The 21,799-nt window shown below is 39.2% G+C and overlaps 1 protein-coding gene across 5 annotated transcripts; it reads right to left on the bottom strand.

Moving 5' to 3' along the window:
* Positions 1-1,768: 1,768 nt before the first annotated feature.
* On the bottom strand, positions 1,769-20,806 carry sbno1 (strawberry notch homolog 1 (Drosophila)). 5 transcript variants are annotated; one of them, XM_074618535.1, is made up of 33 exons: positions 20,463-20,806; positions 16,919-17,038; positions 16,735-16,833; positions 16,381-16,608; positions 16,137-16,272; positions 14,893-14,993; positions 14,677-14,773; positions 14,182-14,342; positions 13,251-13,384; positions 13,051-13,141; positions 12,805-12,966; positions 11,732-11,867; positions 11,550-11,655; positions 11,297-11,450; positions 11,013-11,195; positions 10,521-10,618; positions 10,275-10,426; positions 9,877-10,092; positions 9,616-9,786; positions 9,353-9,522; positions 9,130-9,261; positions 8,650-8,785; positions 8,365-8,477; positions 7,699-7,770; positions 7,518-7,617; positions 7,303-7,377; positions 7,067-7,213; positions 6,788-6,882; positions 6,136-6,222; positions 5,867-6,004; positions 5,693-5,769; positions 5,318-5,511; positions 1,769-4,178 (listed from the first exon to the last, which is right to left on the bottom strand). In XM_074618535.1, the coding sequence occupies exons 2-33, from the start codon at positions 17,036-17,038 to the stop codon at positions 4,036-4,038; spliced, it is 4,224 nt and encodes a 1,407-aa protein (XP_074474636.1). In that variant the 5' UTR covers positions 20,463-20,806; the 3' UTR covers positions 1,769-4,035. The 5 variants fall into 5 exon arrangements, with proteins under 5 accessions (XP_074474636.1, XP_074474632.1, XP_074474635.1 ...); XM_074618531.1 differs by having other exon boundaries at positions 16,360-16,608; positions 20,463-20,798; XM_074618534.1 differs by having other exon boundaries at positions 16,137-16,269; positions 16,360-16,608; positions 20,463-20,798.
* Between the last annotated feature and the right edge of the window lie 993 nt (positions 20,807-21,799).

The following is a 21,799-nucleotide window of genomic DNA, read 5'->3' as shown; positions in this document are numbered from 1 at the left end:
ACTGGTTTCTAAATGCAAGAACAGAAGAGAATAATAACATGAACTAATCCACAGGTTTAACGATGTGTCTGAGCTTATCTTTTATAATTATCAGCTATTAGGACAGCTCTTGGGTCCAGACTTTGGTCCGTCCCTTCCAGTGCAGATCTAGTATAAAGCGATAGAGGACTGAGGAGGCAACAGAAGAGAAGCAATCATCCATTTTAATCACAACTGGGCTCAAGACAGCAGAGGAGTGATGGTGCGCTCACACCAAGAGCGAAGACAACTTTTCGCGCGGCGCAATTACATACAAAGTCAATGCAAAGAGGCGAATGTGCGCCGGGCGACGCAGGAGTTGAAATATTTCAATTTGAGTGAGAACCACGAAGAAGAAAGCTACATCATATCTGTACAGAGAGCAGACCAAACTGTGTATAAACCAGATGGTCTATGGTAGAAACAACGTCGCTGCTGTATTTATGCCTAGATGACTTTATCTTGAGTGATGATGGCGCAGCTGCATAGCCTGGCAGTGATTGATCCAAACTCCATTCAAAAAACAAGCAATTCAAGAGTTGTTTGAGTGTCATCTTGCGGACAGACCTGACAAAGCATGAATTCAGACTTTTTACAAATCAGCATCATTATGTTGTTATATATCGGCATCCTTTTGATCCGTTTATTCCAATTAAATCACATCTGTTTATTTTGGGTTCATACCGCAATAGCGACACGTAGTTTGCTAGCTACAGTCAGTGCAATGCCACTGTATGCGAAACAGCTCGCCGCCGGGTGATGTTATGAATCCAGACACATCGGCGTTTGGTTTTCTGACATATCTGTGACTTCCACATGTAGAAAGCAGCAACAGTGGTTAATTCTTCCATGGTTGACAGATGAAAAAAAGGTTGTTGGTATCTATGAAGACAAATGACGGCGGTCCGACTCGCGCGACTCGTAAAGCGAGGTGACGATGCGCTTCGCTCTTGGTGTGGACGCAACATTAGAGAGACGTGTTTTGAAAGATACGAGCCGTAAACACAGCTAACCACAGAGCAACATTACTGAGTAGAGGTGTCCGAGGAGCATTTTGAGTCATGCATTTCAGATACTTTGTAAAACATTTTCTTTGTTTTGTTTTTCAAAGAGGGTCTTTGTGTGAGTTTAACCCCTGAGCAGAAGTCCATTAAAAACAAAAAAAAAACAGTCAACAAAATAAAAGTATGTGAGCAGAGCACAGTGCCGCTCTTTTTGAAAATCAAAAAGTGATTTTAGGATTTCACATTTCCTTGGCAGCTTTACTGAATATTATGTTTCTGTTAATGTGTTTCCTATCCAGCCAGGTATCACTGAGATCACACCAGACATGTTTCTACTGAGACACAAGTCCAGGTAAAGACCAAAGGTGGTTTCAACCCGCAACACAAACTAGAAAAAAAAAAAAAAAGGGGATAAGGGAGCACTACGGCTCAACGAAAACAGAAATTCACCCTATTTAACATGTATAAGCAGCACATAAACATATAATAAATCATTTGTAACACATTATAACGTAGTTGTAAGCAGATATGGAGCTGTAAACAATCATCAAAAAAATAACGGACAACTATTTTGATAGTCAATTACTCATTTTGGTCATATTTTAAGCAGAAATAGTGAAACAAATCCAATATTCTCTGATAGATTACAGCCTCTAACATGAGAAGATTCCCTGCTTTTCTTTGTCATATATATGTTTGGGGTATTTGGACTTTTGGTTGAATAAAACAAGACATTTGAAGACATGTTTGGCTATGTGAAGTTGTTTTATAGACAAAACAATCAATTAATTGAAAAAATGATCAGCAGATTAATTAATAATGAAATGAATGGGTAGTTGCAGCCCTATGTGTGTTTATTAATGTGTTTATCAGCAACTATAACTCCTCCTGTAGGCTCCCATTACTGGATGCTGCTGTCTAAACAGACAATTAATGATAATATAGTAATAAAACATGTCTACATAGGAGAAATATCTGCTTATAACTTCGTTATTATAGTGTGTTATAAACCATTTGAAAACTTTCTAAGTCAGAGTTCATTTGTGTTGATAGAACTTATTTGAAGAAAACAACATCTGGTTTGCTGATAACAAACTTTACTCATTCCTCACATTTTTTGCTGTTTCAATATTATCTTTGGGAAACATTTTCTTACCTTCATGCACTATAAATAAAAACCACCAGACCAGCTGAAATAACCAAATATTTCTCCTGTTAGTGTTTTGTCTGCAGAAGCTTTTTGTACAGATACAAAGGCACATTTGACAAACTGGCTGTTAAAGGAAAAGTTCACTATTTTTCAAGTCAGTCTTAAAACAACAGTCAGGTTATGATTCCTCTTGTTCATACAAACTATTAAAAGATTCCTAAAGTGCTTTCAATAGAAGTGATGGGGGAGAAAATGCAGTCCTTTATGTGCAAACGTGTTCAAAAGCGTATCTGTAGTTAATATGAGGCTTCGGCAGTCAGGGTTATACAGAAACTAAAGCTAAACACGGAAACAATGAGAGGATTTTGTACTTAAAAATAACTATTGTAAGATACCTACACTTGAAGTCAGACTGCTGAAGCCTCATTATAACTTCAGATAAACGTTTGAACAACAAAAAGAGCACTCTGGATATAGTTCCCCATCACTTACATTTAAAGCTAAGACTTTCAAAGTGACACATGACTGATCGGAGACAGGAGGTCACACACTACAAGATCTTTCACCAGGAGGAATCCCCGATGAGGTCTCCAACCTACGTTTTGTCATGAATACACACCATAAATAACGTGTATGCGAGACACATCGCTGATGTTGTTGTTGGTACATGTGCTCACAAAATCGTCTGTTTCCACACTCTTTTTTCCTATTTATTCCTCTAGGTGCAACAACAACTTTGCTCAGTGTTGCAAATGTTTCCCCTCAACCCGGGTCTTGCGCTCTCATTGGCTGTAGCTCGTGGCCGGAGTCCCCGACAGGTCCAGATATTTAGCATGCTAGATATCTGGAATGTGTCTGTGAGGCCTCGATGAGCGTCTTTGAGCAGTTCACACATGATGCTTGAGGGCCGATGTGCGAGCGGCGAGCGTATTAGGACGGGATCTCTTAATGTCCAGTATGAACAGGAGGAAAACCTGTTTGAAATGTTCGCACCTGACTGTTGTTTTAAGACAGACTTGAATGATTATGAACCTATCCTTTAATGGTACAATATGGAGAAAGAGGAACAAAATTATTGAAATAAAACAAAACAAGGAAATTTGAGACTTATGAGCAAAACAAACTGATCTGTCATTACGATGCAAGTGGATTCTGACAATAACGACATTTTGTTTTGTCGTCTAATGAGCGAATACGGCTACCGATACTCGGAAAATCCTGTCTCCGGACTAATGTTCTGCATCACTTTTCCTACTTTAAACAACTAGTTCTCTCTCTGGATCAGTGCTGGATCGTGTCTGAGGAGCAATAAACTGACAGTAGTTTAGCATTAAATGCCCATTCTTTTTAAATCAGACTTTCAGAGACATAAAGGTCTTTGTCTCATCCACCTTTGGTCTGAACCAAGAAGAAGTCTTTGCTTCATACCAGGTAGTCCGGACTGAACGTCTTAAAGCGAGGGTGAGGAGTGGACAACTCAGGCCAACGTGCCCTCGAGGATTCAACTCGGTCTCTATCAATATATCACAAATCTTTTCACTCTGAATGTCAGAGGACAAAACATCACCCATCAAAATCTCTCTAGGTGAAAACAAGAGTCTCTGGAGATTTAAAAATAACAAAACGAAAAACCCTGAAATCTTTTCTCTGTACAACCACTTTACATCTGAGAATCATCATCACAGCTCGGTGTGACACCTCTGACCCTCGGAGATAATGGAGGGGTGGGGGGGCGTGAGGGTGCAGAACGAGGGACAGCGGTCCTGGAGCCTGCAGTGCAGAGATAGAGACTCAGATCCCTTTAGACCGGGACGTGGACTCGAGGGGTGGAGACAGGCTTTAACGTGGTCCAACCCCAGACTACTATGTGTTGGGTGCATGAAGGAGACTTTGGGGGTGGAGCTGCTGCCGCTTCTGCAGCTCCTGCACGGCGAGCTGCTGACACTGGTCCGACGTCGAGAGCTTGTTACTTAATGGAGACACGCAGTTCGCTGGAATGATCAGTCCTGGGAACGAAAGAAAGAAAAGGTTGAGAATTAAATATGAGACCAATGATGTTGACATGTATATTAAAAAAGGAAAGGGTTTGACATTTTGGCTTTTTTCTTGCGGATTCTCAAAGTTCTCCATTTTCTCCGTCCATCTGCATCCACGTAGTTAGAAAGTGTCTGATTGTGTGACGTCACTGTACGGACACTCTCGACCCTCACAGACAAAAATAAATCACGCTTAATTATGAATATTATTTTATTTAATGAACATCTCTGTTGAACAAATTGTAAATCATAATTTAAAAGGTCCCTACAAATATTTGACAACACAGGCGTACTTAATCATGCAGTAGCCTATTCGCATGCTGATAGCTATTATATTTATTTGCTTACATTGATTTACCATGTTGGTAATTGTAGTTAATCTATTGATATTTACGGGGGAAAAATGGCTCAGCTTTAATCAAGTTCTGTGATTGCCGGCCAGTCTATATAAGTAGCAGCATTGGTTGGCATGTAAATCGACCATTTTCTCCTCTGCTTAACAAACTCTTACGCCTTTTAAAAGTCCTCCTCTCTACTCCTAATAGGTTTTCACCTTAGGAGCTCTCTTAAGGGCTAAGATGCTTTGTGAATAACTTGTATCTTTAATAGGATCTAGTCTTAACTGTAAGGGGAAATTCTTAGAAAACGAATTTCGTCACTAGGAGCAACTCTCTGTACTAGGAAGCTTTATGAATACAGCTCCTAATCAGACGGTGCTGACTGAAACTCTACCAAAAAAAAAACTCCTGTGCATTTAATTTGCTGTTAAAACAATCCAACTTTTGGTTGATAGGTGTATAATGTCACCAGCAATCTGAAAGGAAAACTATAAAATAAAACAGCCTACTTATCCTACGTATCTAATATCTCAGACTTTTGTAAATTAAAAACCTTTTAAAGTCTTTTTCTTTGTGGAAACTGAATTTAATGCTGAGATTTTAAGCCCTCCAGATACCCTGAACATGTTGCCTCAGATAGGGAACAATGGAGGGCGTTCAATGTGGCCTTGTGTCTTTAAAGGGGACGACAATGAGGTAGGATCGATTTTCTCATCATATTTCCCAAAATGTCAGAACCAATCCTTCACAAGTATCAGTCCTTCGACTCACCGACTATCCTCTGTCCGTCTTCCGTTCTAAGGCGGACGATCTGCACCTTCACATTGGTTCCACTGACCGGGGTGAGCACTTCCTCCAGCTCGTTCCACACACTGAGAACCGAGCCACACAAAACGTGGTACGTCCGACACCGCAGACCGACTTCACACTGAAGACCCACCGACGCTTTCTTACAGTTACCTCGCCTGTGGGCAGAGGAAAACACAAAAAGAAAATAATCAACAGATTAATCGACAATGAAAATAATCGAAAATGTAAACCTATAGAAAAACGGATCACAAATATGTAGTTTTATTTTTAAAAAGGATAAAATAATTCCCTATAAAAGCTGGTCACTGTAGTTTAACAGATCTAAAGTGTACATACCAATATGCATGAGAGCAGATCTGTGCTGACGACTTGTACTGGTCGATCCAGTGCTGCTTGGCGTCTTCTGACAAAACCTAACAGGACAAAACAATAACATAAAATCATGATTCCCCACGTAAAACATTAAGAGTTCTTGGCATAGAAATATTAATAAAAGGAATGTAGTGAGACCTTTTTAAACTTCTTCTTGATGTCTGTGTACGTCTCCAGTTTGACCTGCCTGCCCGTGTTCGGCCTGTAAACCAGGAAGAGTCTCTTCTTGGCGTTCACCTCTTTCACCAGTATGGCTGTTTTCTTGTTGTTCCTCGTCTGAAAACGAAACACACGTTGTACTGAATAAACAGCTGTATGATGTCTTCTGTGTTTGTGGAGGAGCTTTGTCAAGTCGGAGAAATATTGACGTCATTTTTAAGAGAGAATCGTCCTGAACCTTCTCGTACCTGAACATAGAAACCATCATCTGCTCCGCTCTGATCGGCCCAAGCATGCGTGGCTTCCTCCCACGACATCCCCCTCTCCACACCCACCTGTGAAAAGACACACACAGATACAAAGTCAGGTAATGTTTCTGGGATCCAACCATATTCTTAATGGGGCAGTGTGTGTGTAAGATCTGGCCAGAATTTTTGTTCAAAACATTAATTCAACAGAATGTGAAGAGGTTACAGTGTTGAAGTTATGTCAAAGACGTCTGTGTATTGTGTTGCAGAGATATCTACTGAAATGAGCATGCTAACCAGCTAACCCTGGCCCGTCCTGTCTTGTAATACCACTTGTAGCGTCCTGTCAGTCTAACATGAGAGGACCAAGAAGTAGAGCTGCCCCGGGGGCTCGTCTATTTGGCAGCAGGCCGGTAAATAGCAAAGCGGTTCGTTTCATTACTTTGTATTAATGTGATAAATATACTCATGTCAATTAGGTGGTAATCTGCATGAGAAATGATGCAGCAACAACAACAACAATTCATCTGCTTATAGTGATCAATTTGACCCGGACAGATGTGATCACTATGAGCGGTTTCCATCGTATTACACACTGCACCTTTAAGAGGGGAGGGAGGTCAAAATAAATACATTATAAATATGAACATACGGTATAGAGTTCCACGTGTCCTGCCGTGGTGTAGCCCGGCGTGAGGAACTTCCTGCAGTCCAGCTTCTTCACCTTCTCATCACCAGAGCCCAGATCTAACAGAGAAGAGACAGGAAGGGAGTGAGTTTGAGTCGCTGAAATACAACCTTCACAGCAGACAGATGATTATGACTCAACTGATTTTCCTCAACATAGTAAAATGCCTCCTGCCCCAGTTTTGCTTCTGTGTTTGCGACAGCGGTTGAATGATGAAACAAAGCGTGATGATGACCATCTTACCCAGAATGCCCATGTCGTATCTGCCGTTCTTCTTGGCTTCCTGAATAACTGCAGCCAACGTGTCAGAGAAGTACTGGAACAAGGCGTTCTGCTGCGCGACCTCCATGCCCAAAATACGGTTCAGGAACTTCCCCATGTTGTTGTAGTCTGCAGCAGTAACAGAGTATATGCATCACACGTCACGTTTAACAGCGACAATAGTTGTGATGTCGTTCCTTTAACAATTTTAAAATCACCTTTGTCCAGCACCATTGTGCCAGATCTGTCCTCCAAATTTATGAGGCCCACACCTATTAATCCAGTTTGAATTTCTACGGAAGGAAAACATTAAATGATTAAGAAATAAGATACAGAAATAATGCAATAATTACAGACAGACATCTGTCTGGGTGAACCAGTTGTGCTGCAAACACAGTGTGTGATATTCACTGAAAGGTAAATAAATAAATACCTTTGAAGAAATCTCCTTTAAAGTGAGATGGTGGAGGAACTAACGGAGAGTCGAGCTTTACGATCGACTTCATCACGATCTCCAGAGCGCTTCTGCCGTACTGTAGTGAAGATAAACGTGAGTGAGTCACTGATAGATAAAGACAACGATGAGAAGTTCTACACTTGATGTGTTTACTTACTTTGTTGTCGAAGTTAAACCTGCTGAGATCTCGAGTTTCTGTTGCTCTTCTGTCTCCGTGGGTGAGAGCGCCCTGTTACAAAGATTTAACACAAACTTGTTGATGATAAACTTCCTTTGATTTTCATTCATTGTGATGTCATTTCTTGGAGTATCTTCAAATGCGTATCATCTCTAAAATCTGTACAACCTAAGCTAAAAGATTATGTAAGTCAATAAACTATAATAACTGATAAAAGTATTGAAATGGTGTCATACATAATAATAAAATAAAAAAAATCTGACATGTTTTTTCAGAAACACAAAAAACATATTGATCCAAAAGATTTCTAAATAGAAACATGAACAAAATATGTCTTAACACTCCATAAGTTATTTTGAACTATGCACATTTTATAGTTTTTGAAACCGAGTGCAAAGACGCTTTGATTGCTTCGTTATGATCCGCAAGTAATGTAAGGTAATGACGTCATCATGAGCGTACAACGTGATGACACCAAAGACAGAAGCTTTCGCTTTCTTCTGCAAAAAGAATGAATGCTTTAGCTATAATGGCTCTTATTTTAGATTGATTTCAACAGCATCATGCAAACAACGGTCCGTTTTTAAAGGGTTAAACTTCCTTCAAGTACCGATGTTCGTCATTATACATTCGATTGGTCCTTACCAGGCTTTCTAGTCTTTTGGCAACGATGGATGCAAATCTCTGCTCTCCTGCCAGCTCCGATATGAGGAAGACGTATTCTGGAGCTGTGACCTGGTTCGACCGGTGAGTTCTCCCTGAGTCCAAACAAACAGAGCAGAACATTTGGTACATTTTGAACCACATTGTTATTTCATATTTATTACCTTCATGCCAAAACTGACCCTTTGTTGAGTACAAGAGGATTAATTGTGAATAACTGGCTTTAGTGTTGGTTGTGCCTTCACAGTGAGGTTAATATCTACTGACCGAACTGCTGTATCGCTCTGTCGGCGCTCCACGGCAGCTCCAGCGTCATGTGGACTCTCCGCCGCTGGTTCTTCACTCGACGATCGGCCTGCAGGGAAATACCTGAGCTGGCAGCTTCCGAGATGATGGCTATGTTCTGGTCGAAAACAAAGACAATTAATATTACTTTTCACACACAAATAATGGAATTAGCATTGTTTATTTATGTCCGTCTGTCAAGGTTTACGATCAACCACAAGCTAATTAAATCACTCTGGTCCCGAATTTTCTTTTTAAATTTAACACTGAGGGAGTAAAGTAAACTGGTTTGTCACAACTAAAAGGTGCTTTTCACACTGAACCGGTTTTGTGCAGTTCAAACAAACTCTGGTGTTGCTTCATTTGCACAGATAAAATAGAACACCAAACCTCTTATACCTTCTGAGTTACATGTCTGGTTAAAAAGCCGTGTCCCCGTTTTCACACTAACATTGCCTTTACCTTCTCTCCATCCATGAACCTCTGCTTCTCTGTGAGATTGAGGATTTCCACCGGGACGTCCAGCTCAGAGCGAGATTCGTACGTGATGCTGCCATCGTCGTTGCTGACCACTCGACCTTTGCGGCCGGTCATCTGAAGCACAGTTGAAGAAACAGTGAAGGGAGTTAAGATAGAAACCAAATACTGATCCAGCTTTAAAAAACAAACAACAACCTGTTTATACCTCAGCTACGTTCTCGGGTCCTCCCAGCTCATCTATGAGCTCGTCCAGAGTGTTGGGAGGTAGACTCTCAGCTAGATCCTCAAGTTTGTCCAGCAGATCTCTCTTCATTTTCTGGGCATGTTCCACTGCGTCCTGACTTGTTAGGACGCTGTCCTGACTCTCTGCCTTGACTTAAGGAGAAGTAAAAACAAGGCGTTCATTAACCCTCAGAAGGCTGAACCGGAGTGATGTATTCCTACTTTGCTGTGTGGTGTTGTGCTTACCTATGACAGGGGCGCTGGGGGGGATGACGGGGGCAGTGAAAGCAGGCCTGGTGGAGCCCAGCCCAGAGGCTAACAAGGCACTTTGAATGGAGTCTGGATCAATACTCCCTCTTCTCTTTTTCTTCTTCTTCTCTTTCCCTTTCTTTGGTTCCTTTCTGATGAGCCATGGATCTAAAACAACAAAGCATAAAGGTTTCCTGTAAGCACTGAACTGGATATATAAATATGTCTTAATTCCACGACCTCCCTGAGATGTCTCACCATCTTCCCCGTCGTCATCAGACTCGTCTCTGAACGGGTTGAAATCGTCGTCTTCGTCCCCTGAGCTGACCGACTTGAAGCTGTCGTCGCTGTCTTTACCCGACTCTCTGTCCGACTCTCTGTCCGACTCCTCCGACTGGCTCTCCTCCGAGCTGGTACCCGACAGACCGCCGTGCTTGCGAGGCTTCTTTTTCTGATTCTTTTTGACATCTGAACCTGGAGAGATGATCAGAGAATGATGGAAACAAACATTAAACCTTTTTGAAAAGCAAATAATTCTGTTCACAAGAATCGTGACACAGCCTTCACTTGATTTGGTCTGTTTGTTGTTGTGTCTTTCTCAAGGAAGTCTCGTTCGGTCCAGGATGAATACAGAATTAGCTTAAAATCTTTCTTACCTTTCCTTTTCTTGCCCTTCTTTTCTGGTGGTGCTGCAGTTTCACTGGGAGAGGGCGTCTTCTTAACCGAGAGATCGATACCCAGCAAGCTGTAAAGCTTCTGTCTGTCAGGAGCTGGAAAGTGCTTCTCAATCAGGGACTGCAGCACACCTCTACAACAATAAACATTTCATTATAGTGACGTAAATTCAGTACGTTATCCTGTTTCAAATTGTGTGAGAAAAATCATCTTTAGTCGGTCCGTACTTTGCAGTTGACACAAAGTCGTTGAGCTCTCCTCCTCCTTCCTCCAAGGCCTCGAGTGTTCTCGCTTCTCCAGTGGACTGAAGACCGATCACCACACACTGCAGAGGAAATATAACGTTAGAGTTTCAGGAATACATCAGGTAGCTTTTGTCTCGTTTTGCGTTGTTGACCAATGCATCTTTGGCTAACTTGTAATCTCTGTAATGTTTTTAAAGTTCCCTCTTATAGTCAGGGATTTTCCTCAGTTTTCCTGGCCTTTATAGTTTCATCATCATAAGCCTGTTTTCTACCGCAGAAACTTTACCAAGGGACTAGGAACCTTTTTGCGCTTCGACTGCTTGGACCAGAGTCTAAATTAACCTTACCCCCCAAAAATAGTGTTGTAGGGGTAAGTATTATGTCCTCAATCTTGTGTTAGATCCCCCTAATTGTTACACACTGGTTCTTTAATTGTGCAGCATACGTACTGTTATGTTTCAAGAGTAGTCTCACCTTTCCGTTTTGGACCTCCTCTCTGGCCAGCTGAACCACTCGGCGGACTTTGGAGGCAATGCAGAGGTACTTGAAGAACCTCTGATGAGCCGACCAGAACTGGCCCCACATGGACTTCTTCATGCGCTGCTCCGCGTCCATCAGGTTCGCTGCCTGCTGGAACTTCTCACGTGCGCTCACCCACTGGGAGAAGCATAATGAAATCTAGTTATAAACTGCAGGGACAAATAAAAAGAATCACACCAATATGCTTAAAATATACACTTCTATTGTTATGTGCTTACCAGCCTCACAGATTTGTTGTACATGAGGATGTATTGCTGAGTCAGGGGAACCTCCTCAATCTTAAAAGTGACACCTGTAAAACTCAACTGCCGTGCAATGTACATCCCCCTCAGTTTCATGTCCATGGCGACTATCTCCATGGCGCCAACACCTCTAAAATTGCGAAAAGGCATAAAAACATACATGTTAGGACATTTATTACACACCACCTCTCACATTTGTTTTGTCACCTGCAAAAAGAGAGAAACTTACCTGCGCTCAACAGCCTGGATAAAGTTGCCAAATTCTCTGAAAGGTGTTTTATGTCCCCAGATGCCCAGACGATTCATATAGGCCATATTTCGTGGTTCAGAGGCACCTAATTAAAAAAAAGTAGAGTGTTTAGACTGCCAATCCATTCAAAAAGCTAATTTAATTTGCTTCCGTCTACTAACCTGTAGCACTTGCATACACAACCCGAGCCTTGGGGAGTTTGTTCTGCAGTTCCAACACTGCTAGCCCAGTTTTTGTAGGTTTGGACGATCCAATTGGACACACGTTTTTGGCTTTGTGACACTCGTCATACACAATCTAAAAAGACATCTGGTTAAGGAAACTCATCACATTTCTAAAAACAGCCTACAACAATCTTGTTTAAATTTAATGCATGAAGAAGAAATTACACCTCCTTTCCCACTGGACAAACAAAATAAATATCTGGCTTTTGTATTCAGTGGGAAGGTTACGGCATTCAGTCGGGACAAATAACTCTGCAGTAGTCACGGATATTTAATCGGCTCCAACTCCGATCGGCAGTGATGGAAACATCCAGGTCAACATGCTAATTTTCGCTCATTGAAGTGAATATATAATAAATAAAACCAACAGGGGTTTGGACGATTATTATAATTCATTAACATGCAAACATACAATTAATATGCGCTTCTCAAAGCCACCAGACTCCAATCAGACAACAGTCATTTTACCTCGCTGATCATCATAAAACACACTTCATTCAAAGAACAAACAAATTAAAACTCATCAAAACTGTCTTGGTTAGTCTTTCCACTGTTCTAACAATCACCAACTCTGGTTTGGTCAAAATAAACTCTTAATTCACAGAGTTAGATGTGAAAAGAAACAGCCATTATATGCGCTCCTCAAAGCCACCAGACTCCATTGACAGAAACAGTAATTTGACCTCACTGATCATCGAAACGCACTTCATTCAAAACTGACAGCTCAAAAACCAACTCTGGTTTGAGAGTTTGAAAGAGAGACTGAATAGGTAACAGATGTTAAAAAAAGAAGTAAGCACCGTAACATTTTCACTGTTTACTGACCCTGTTTTCCAGCGCGTTCGTGACGTCGAACATAACACACCAGAAAAAATAACCAGAAAGCCTACTCGTCTACTGGCAATGAGGAAGGAGTGTTTAAGAAAACCTGCATATACGCACTACTTTTGGTGGGGAAAAAAGAGAATAACATTTGTTCTACTAACTGAAGGCCACTTGAAAAAGGATACAACTCCGTCAAAGTCCTCCCCACACCAGTGGAGAAGCTGCTGAAATCTGGTCTTGTACTTCCCTCCTGATTGGCTCTCTCCTATCAACGAAGAGTAGGTGGCGAATATCACACCTTTCTTCACGCTCCCGTTGTGTTTTGAGGAGATCTTCCCATATTTGAACTGAAAATATAAACATGTAATTGAGTCAAACTTTGACATTATGAAGCTAGGAAACACTTGACTGTTTTCATCCATCCATCTTACCTTGTTGAGTGAGTGAACCTGGATGTTTTTGGCCCCTATGTCCCTTAAATCCCGTTCAGCGTCATACTTCAAGTCGTTTGAGACACTAAACCTGTACAAAAGAGAGGAATATTTAAGACGAAGTAATTCTGTTGGCATTACATTTATTTGAAATGTGATTCCCTGGGTTAAATATAATGTCAAGGACTCTGGGTATTTACCAAAGTGATCTCTTCCTGCCTAAAAGGTAATTCTCATAGATGACCCCTGCGATGGTCCGGCCTTTCCCCACACCGGCTCCATCTCCAATCAGATAGGCAGCTCGGTCACCGTTGGGGAGGAATGTCTCATGTTGCTGTTCACAGGGACCAGAAATACTCAATTAAAACTAAACAATTCTGCCTTTCAAAACAGAATCGGAGTCTCACAAAACCACGTTTAAAAAATAAGACACATTAAGTGTGTACCTGCAGTTTTAATTCTGATTTAGTCTCATTCTTTTGATGAAAATGTATTGTAGTTTTAGTCATATTTTAGTCATTTGTAGAGCTGCAGTGATTCAACTATTAAATTGATCGCCAACTATTCTGATAATTGATTAATCGGTTTGAGAAAAAATTAAGAAAATTCTCTCATTTCAGCTTCTTAATGTGAATATTTTCTGTTATTTCCTGTTAATATTTGTCATTGTCTCGTGTTGTTAATTGATTTCCAACAATAAATATATACATAATTTACATAAAGCAGCACATTTGCCCACTCCCATGTTGATAAGAGTATTAAATACATGACAAATCTCCCTTTAAGGTACATTTTGAACTGATAAAATGAGATTAATTTGCAATTAATCAATATTATCTATGAACAATCATGTGATTAAATATTTAATATAATATGATGACGGATTGTGTCATTTCAAATATTAAAAGTAATTTTGTTTTTTCAAGGAGTATATTCAAATTAAAGCATATTCCCAACCTTGAAAACATAACAGTTAAAATTAAGCATTTTCGAAATATTCAAGACTTTGTACGAACCATGAATACATTTCATTATAGTTTTCATTTCCAAAGGCTGCTTTTAAATTATGTTTCTCGTTGTGAAAAAAGGTTGTCATGGAATATTTTTGTTCATAAAATCCACAGTGCTTACCTGAGCTGCGTATGTTATCGCCTCGAGCTGCAGAGCAGACAGGCAGCCTCGATCAATGACTTCCTCTGAGATGGACAGTCGGTACCAAACATCTGGAGGGTTGACGCTGGACAGGGAGCTGGTCTCCACCACAGGATCAGGATGCCGCTGGCCGATCTTCACTGCATTGAAAAAACGGTCGGTCAGCAACAACGGTAGGATATTCTTGTTTGATCTGACTGAGCGCCATCGATCAAGAGTGGTACAGTGCACTGCTGCTATTACCACTCAGTCCAGCCCATTTCATTAGAGTATAGCGCTGCTCCTCACTGGGTGAATACTGCACAGTAAATGTAGGCCTCATAGACAAGTATGGCTACACCTCACTGTTCCACATACTTACCATGACTGGCCGTTTTCCAGACCTTTGTGGTTGTCAAATAGAGGTGCAGCTTGATGAGATTAGGAAACAAACTATTCTGCAATCTGATAATGACCCTGTAAACCAACACTTACATTTCATTGGCATGTACTCTGCATAAGTCTCTGCATGACCCAACTCGTCTTCCTCTTCCTCCTCAGGCTCATCCTCCTCCTTCATCCCTGGGATTTTCTGTCAACACACATTGCCACCACCATAAATACCAACTTGCCAATAGTGCCTTTAGTATGCCAACACACATTGGCAGCATTCAACAGCTTTCTACAAAAATCAATAATTATAATACTTACCAGAGAATGCGAGAAGGCTTGCACTTTAATGTCGTCATGAATCCAGATCCTGGCAGCATCTTTAGCCGATACTTCCTTCTTGATCCCATTGTTCATTTCACCTGAAACAACAACAGAGACCAGAGGTATCACGTTCACAGTTCAAGTATCGACAAATGTTCAACAGAAAATTAATTGGCTGCTGGCAACTATGTTTTTCAAACAACAATGCCAAACGTTACCTTGTTCAAGCTATGAAATTAATAGTGAGTTGCAGCCCATTCATTAAAAATAACTTTGGAATTCTCATGAAAGTTTTGAAATTAGTCAAGAGTTGTCACAGACACACGGGTGAATTTGTATTCTAATTTGACACAATCAGCCATAATTTTCTCTTTATTCTGTAGTAGATTTTTCCTCTTTTCCGAGGGGTAAACAGAGAAAGTGTTTTGCTCTGACTAAACAAAGATGGCAAGTAGTAGTAGTAAACACACGGCTAATATAGCAGACGTTGTGACGTAATATCACATGAATGTCAGTAGTAATATCCTACATATTCATGAATTTGGGTACATTTAATTAACATCAAAGTATAAGGTCATAGTACAGAGCTTCAGAGAGCCGGGGATGTGAGAGAGCGGGCGGGTGTCAGCTCCGTGCAAAGCACCGGAACGAAAACACCGACACATCTCCGACAGTATGATAATAATGCACTTTGCGTGCACAGTCTGATAGTCTGTAGATATGTAGCCTATAAATAAGATAGATTTTAACAAAATACAGTTGTACACAGAAGGCGTTTCCATGCTGCGACGCAGATGAGCCCCACAGATCCCAGCGGGACATCAGTGAGTAGATTAGGCGGCCCTTAATGTGGTCTAGGACACATTCACTACACAATGCTAAAAGAATGTGGTCATATGTGGCCCAGACCACCTCTGAATGTGGTCTGAGTGATTGGATCTCAATGCGTCCTGAGTGAGTTCACACTTAGACACTTAGAGCTGTCCACTTGTGATTGGATCAGCAAGGACGCATGTTAATACCAGGTCTGAACAGGGCCTTAGATCATAAAGAATTGACACCGAACTCTACAGCTTTTAGCTCATTATTGTGGTTCTTCGGACTTCATATGAACTCCTTCTTATAACCCCTTTAAATATCTTATAAGCCTCTCCAAATGGGGATAATTACTGTAAAGATATTGCCCTTATGGGTTAAAATCAAATTGCACATTTAAATAACATTTAAAAAGGATAAATAACCTGTGGCTGTTGCCGTTGCGACTGGTGGAGCGATGTTAGGTGGAGGCTTTAGCCTCATGAGCTCCATCAGACTGTTGCCCTTTAGACCGGCGCGCTTCACATTGCCGGTCCGAAGGAGGTCTTTCAACTGAATCTGCTAAAAAGAAAATACATGATGAGCATAACTAAAAGAAATGCTTTTCTTTGTGTTTTTACGTCTGGTGGAAGTTGGAGAGTATCCTACCCATGAATTCCACAAGCGTACCTGATCTCTGTTAGAAGGCACTACTGTGGACGCTGAAGGAGGAATACTTGTGGAGGAGGGGGTCGAACATCCTCGCAGGGCTGAATTAGCGACGTGGACCACTTTGGTGACGGTTATGGTGTGTTTGATAGGGTTTGTAACTGATTGTTTGGTCACAGCAGCTCCTAGTGACGGCAACTGATTCAGCTGATTTAAGACAAACGTGGTGGTTGATGGCTGAGGTTTGTGCTGTTGGAGAAATTGAGAAGAGGGAAAAATTTATTTAAATACATGGCACGAAACAAAACAACAGCTGCAACATAACATTATGTCTTCAATAATTTATTAAGAGGACTTAATGCTCTGTAATCTCACCCTGAAAGTAACTATCGGGACTGGAGCTGGAGGCTCAGTTCGAACAACGTCCACTGACTCTGTCCCCACACCAACATCCAGGGCACTGATGGAGATAGACTGGAAGAGGACCAGAAATCACAACATTTAGTTATGAAAACTTTAATAAATCACTTCTACTCCATCAGAACAAAGATCGTCTTACTTGCTGGGTTGTAGAGGGCTGTGCAACATCCTGAGAATCAACATCAAATAGGCCAAAATCATTTGGACAAATGCCACTCTCACTCAGGGCAGCGAGAAGTAAATCCTGTCCAGGATCCATCTGCAAGACAAATGCATATATACATCAATAAAAACAATAATAAAAGCATAACAAAAATGTTTAGGAGGTGAAGCAATTAGTGGATTAATCGAGTACACAAAATATATTGGCATACAATTTGATTGTCAATTAAATGTTTATGTCGTATTTCGAGAAAAATTTAAAACATTTGCAGAATACAGCCTCTAAAATGTGAAGATTCACAGCTTTAGCTTATTATGATAGTAAAAATAAAATCTAGGGCTGCAACTAACGATTCTTTTAATTGTCGATTAATCTGTCGATAATTTTCTTGATTAAAGGATTAGTTGTTTGGTCTATAAAATGTCGATCAGTGTTTCCCAAAGCCCAAGATGACGTCCTTAAATGTCTTGTTTTGTCCATAACTCAAATATATTCAGCTTACTGTCATAGGAGTAAAGAAACCAGAAAATATTCACATTTAAGAAGCTGGAATCAGAGAATTTTGACTTTTTCTTAAAAAAATACTCAAACTGATTACTCAATTATCAAAACAGTTGGGGATTAATTTAATAGTTGACAACCAATTAATTAATCAATCATTGCAGCTCTAAAAAAAAATCTCTCGTTAAGAAAGAGGGAGAGAAATATCTGGCTTTAAGAAAATTTTAACTTTAAATGCATATTTCAAAGTCACGCTATTTTCACCAAACTTTAAACTTTTCACAACATAATGTAAGTTGTTCAAAGTTTAATGTTGAGATTACACTGCTTGCTTGTCCTCACATGAAGTTACTTTTTGTCCTGTGTGTGTCCTCGGACATTGCCAGAAAGAATAATCTCCCTTTGACCTACTGGATGAACCAGACGTAGCTAACAACCATGAGCACATGAATAATAATAAATCATTAAAAAAAATCTACTTGCAGTAGAATGCATACTTACAAAAAGACAACACAGAAATGTGACAAAAAATGCAGGAACCAAAAATCTCAAAAGGGATATAAGGACCCACATGATTAGCTCACATGGGATCAAACAGGGAACTTTAAAAGCCCAGTTTTCAAATGAAAAAACAAACCAGCAATACATTTTAACAGTCGGTATAAAAACACCAAACATCTGTAGTTCAACTGTAACACACAAGCTATTTCAATCTAAATGTGAGCAACACATTACAACCCATTTAAAAGACTCACCTCGTTGTTTATAGTCCTACAACACACGCCGAAAAACAGTGAAAGTGAAACACTAAAAGCTAACACTGACTCGACACATTTAAATCAACTCCAGATCGATAGTATCGATAGAAGAGTGAGAGTTAGCCATATCTCGGAGCGACCGTCTGCACGCCACGGTCAGACTTGTTCCAAAGTGACCCAAAACAAGACACGTGTTTGCAGTGTCCTGCTTTGGTGTACTCCACTTCCGGGTCCCTCTGACTCTAAACTTCCCCCTCCTCGTTAGCTCCACCGGTATTATTTAAACAAACAAACATCTCTAATGCATGCTAGAACCAGGCTTTTTTATTTAGCACGGACACATTTACGTGTTACCAGCTAAACTAGCCCGATTGCATCAGGGTGACACGGCTTAACTGTGCTAACAGAGAGCTAACTCAACACACACTTTCACATTCATTACAGTCAGTAAAACGACATTGAAGCTTTAAGTTAACTCACACCAGACTCTGTACAAATAACTACGAATTTAAGAAAGAAAGCTCATAACCGCTATGTGTTATTAAAGGTCACCAAAGGAAGGTTGCTCCCTAATGTCAGTTAGCTGTAATCACATGTTAAGTGTTGCTCAGCAACGTGGTGAGAAGAGTGCAAATAAAACAACATATAAGCAATACAAATGATCAGTAAGATGCAAATGTACTAAATGCCAGAGATGAACAACAGGTTTTAAACAGGTTAGTGTCATAAATATAACTGGTTAATATAAATTTAACAAAAACAGTTGATCATGAATAAATTACTACTACTATTTGTGTGTGCCTTTTTATGTTCAATGTGAAGTGTATGTTTTTATTTTACATATTATGTGGAAAATTCAATAAACAGATTGGTCAAAAAACAATACAGTCAAGACCAAGACCAAGCAAGTAAAGCTGGGATTGATATATCATAGTAAAAATGTAATACTAATTAATGTTATTTATTTATTTGTAGGTGTATTCTTCTTGGAAATGTGTTAGTAAAGACAGAAATAAATTACTACTACTACTTTTGTGTGCCTCAATGTGAAGTATGTGCATTTATGTTATATATTATGTGTAAAATTCAATAAACATATAATAATATACTGCTCATACTAAAGATATATAACAGTTGATGTTGACGGTTATATAAAAAATAAACAGGTTGATAAAGTGCAAAAAAAACACGTTTATTTTCCCTTTAATTTAATACTAATTAATGTTATTTATTTATTTATTCATTTATAGGTGTATTTTACTTGGAAATGTGTTAATAAGGACAGAAATAAATTCCTACTGCTACTTTTGTGTGCCTTTTTATATTCATACACCATACAAGATTATTTTAAAGAGAAATAGATATAGATAATAACTGCCATAAAATAGGAGCTTTCACTAAACCAAAAAAATAATAAATAAAAAAATTAAATAAAATAAATAAAAAAATTATTAATTAAATTAATACTAATTAATGTTATTTATTTATTTGTAGGTGTATTCTTCTGGGAAATTTGTTAATAAGGACAGAAATAAATTAGTACTTCTACTTTTGTGTGCCTCAATGTGAAGCATTTTTATGTTATATATTATGTGTAAATTATTATGTGTATTCAATAAACTTATTGGTTAAAAGAGTTGATGTTGACTGTTATATAGAAAATAAACAGGTTGATAAGGTGCAAAAAACACTTTTATTTCCCCTTTAATTTAATACTAATTAATGTTATTTATTTGTAGGTGGACAGAAATAAATAACTACTACGTTTGTGCACCTTTTTCTATGTTCATTGTGAAGTGTGTGCATTTAAATGTTATATATTATGTGTAATATTTGGTTAAAACAGTAAACAGTTGATGTTGCCGGTTATAGAGAATAAACAGGTTGATGATAAGGTGCAATCCAAAGCTAGCTTGTTTTAGCTAGCTTGTAATAAAACGCCGTTATGTAGCACTCTAATATTAAAGTTTAAACACTATCCTAATAACATAAAGTCTATATCCTTCTCCCACCTGTGTTCCACCCCCAGCTCCTGCTCTCAGTGTCCGTGTTTATCTCCCTGTCTCCCGCATTGTTGTGATGTTGTTGCTGTCTGTGTCATTGCTGTTGCTAAGCTAACATTAGCATCTCTCTCACAACCCTGTAAATCAACATAAAACACGCACTTTAAAGTCTCCCCAGCTGCACCACTAGTTAGTTAGTTTACTAAGTATTAAATCAGGGTTATGTGTACTAACCCCCCGCTGCTGAATTGACCTTACTTGTGTGTTTATCTGCCGCTGTCTCCGCTCGTCTCCGGTTCGGCGGTTTGTTGTCCTCTCCGCTCCGCTGCGCTCTCCGCCATGTTTTTTTATCAAACGGCTCGAGCCGCATGCAGGTCACGTGACGGAGCCGTTGAGAGGCCTCCTCCGTGTTTAACGCGGTTAAACTCTTCTACCGGTGGTCGGTAAACACGGTGCTCCGAGCAGCAGCCGCGGGACGAACCTCCTCCGCCACAATACACCGAGAAAACCGAGAAAGTCGTCATTTTTCTAAAAGGTTTAGCACAAAACGACAAAACATAAGCAAGAGTCAGCGAGCTAAATGCGACGTCACGTGATCCCGCGAGATCTGGTGGAGGAAGTGACGCGATGGAGAGAGTTCCTTCTTCTTCGTTGTTCTCTTCCCTTTTTTTCTCCACTCTTTCTGCTTCTTTCATACATAAAGCCACAAAGCATGGCATGAAGTGGTGGAGGAAGTATTCACATACAGAAGTGGAGCTAGTTTTTGTATTTTTTTCATATACTGTTCGGTATTTTAATCCATATTTCATATTTTGTGTTAATTATCTGAATCTGCAAAGTAACTTATTATTTGCACATTGGTTTACTACCTCATTTAATTTTATTTAAAGAAAAATTGTAACTTATATATATTATATAAATATATATATAATATGCCATTAATTCCTTTCCCCCCCTTTCTGCTTCTTTCAGACATAAAGCCATAATGTCATAAAGCATGGCATGAAGTGGTGGAGGATGTATTCAGATACAAAAGTTTTTTTTTTTTTTAATATACTGTTCATAATACAATACATAAAAGTATGTAAGTATTATCAGCAAAAATGTACTTAAAGTATGAAAATAAAATATAAATATTTATTATTTATTATATATATATATTTATTAAATTGATCATTTATTATATATATTTGTTATTCATTATATATAATATATATTATAATATATAAATAAAATATCAAACTAGTTGCCAATATAGTATCTTAATCCATAATCCATATTTTGTATTAATAAGAGTGCTTCTTCTTATTATTATTATTCTTCTTTTTCTTCTTTTTATTGAACAAATTCAAATTTACAAACAACATGGCTCATAGATCATTGCATTAGAGTAAAAGGACAAGGTGCATACAGAACAAGAACAAATAAAATATGTAAAATTATACATGAAAATAATAATAAATTAAATTAAGGGCTATAGGGCTGTACCTGTAATTCATATTCTTCTATTATACTAAGAAGTTTCAATGCATTTTTGTTATTCATGACTTTAAGGGCTTTTATGTAAGAAAGAAACTCAGAATGAAACACATTAA

Source organism: Sebastes fasciatus, chromosome 19 (assembly GCF_043250625.1).
Source record: "Sebastes fasciatus isolate fSebFas1 chromosome 19, fSebFas1.pri, whole genome shotgun sequence".
NCBI lineage: Eukaryota > Metazoa > Chordata > Actinopteri > Perciformes > Sebastidae > Sebastes > Sebastes fasciatus.
The sequence above is the reverse complement of the archived record's forward strand: the minus strand, read 5'-3'. Positions and strand labels throughout refer to the sequence as shown.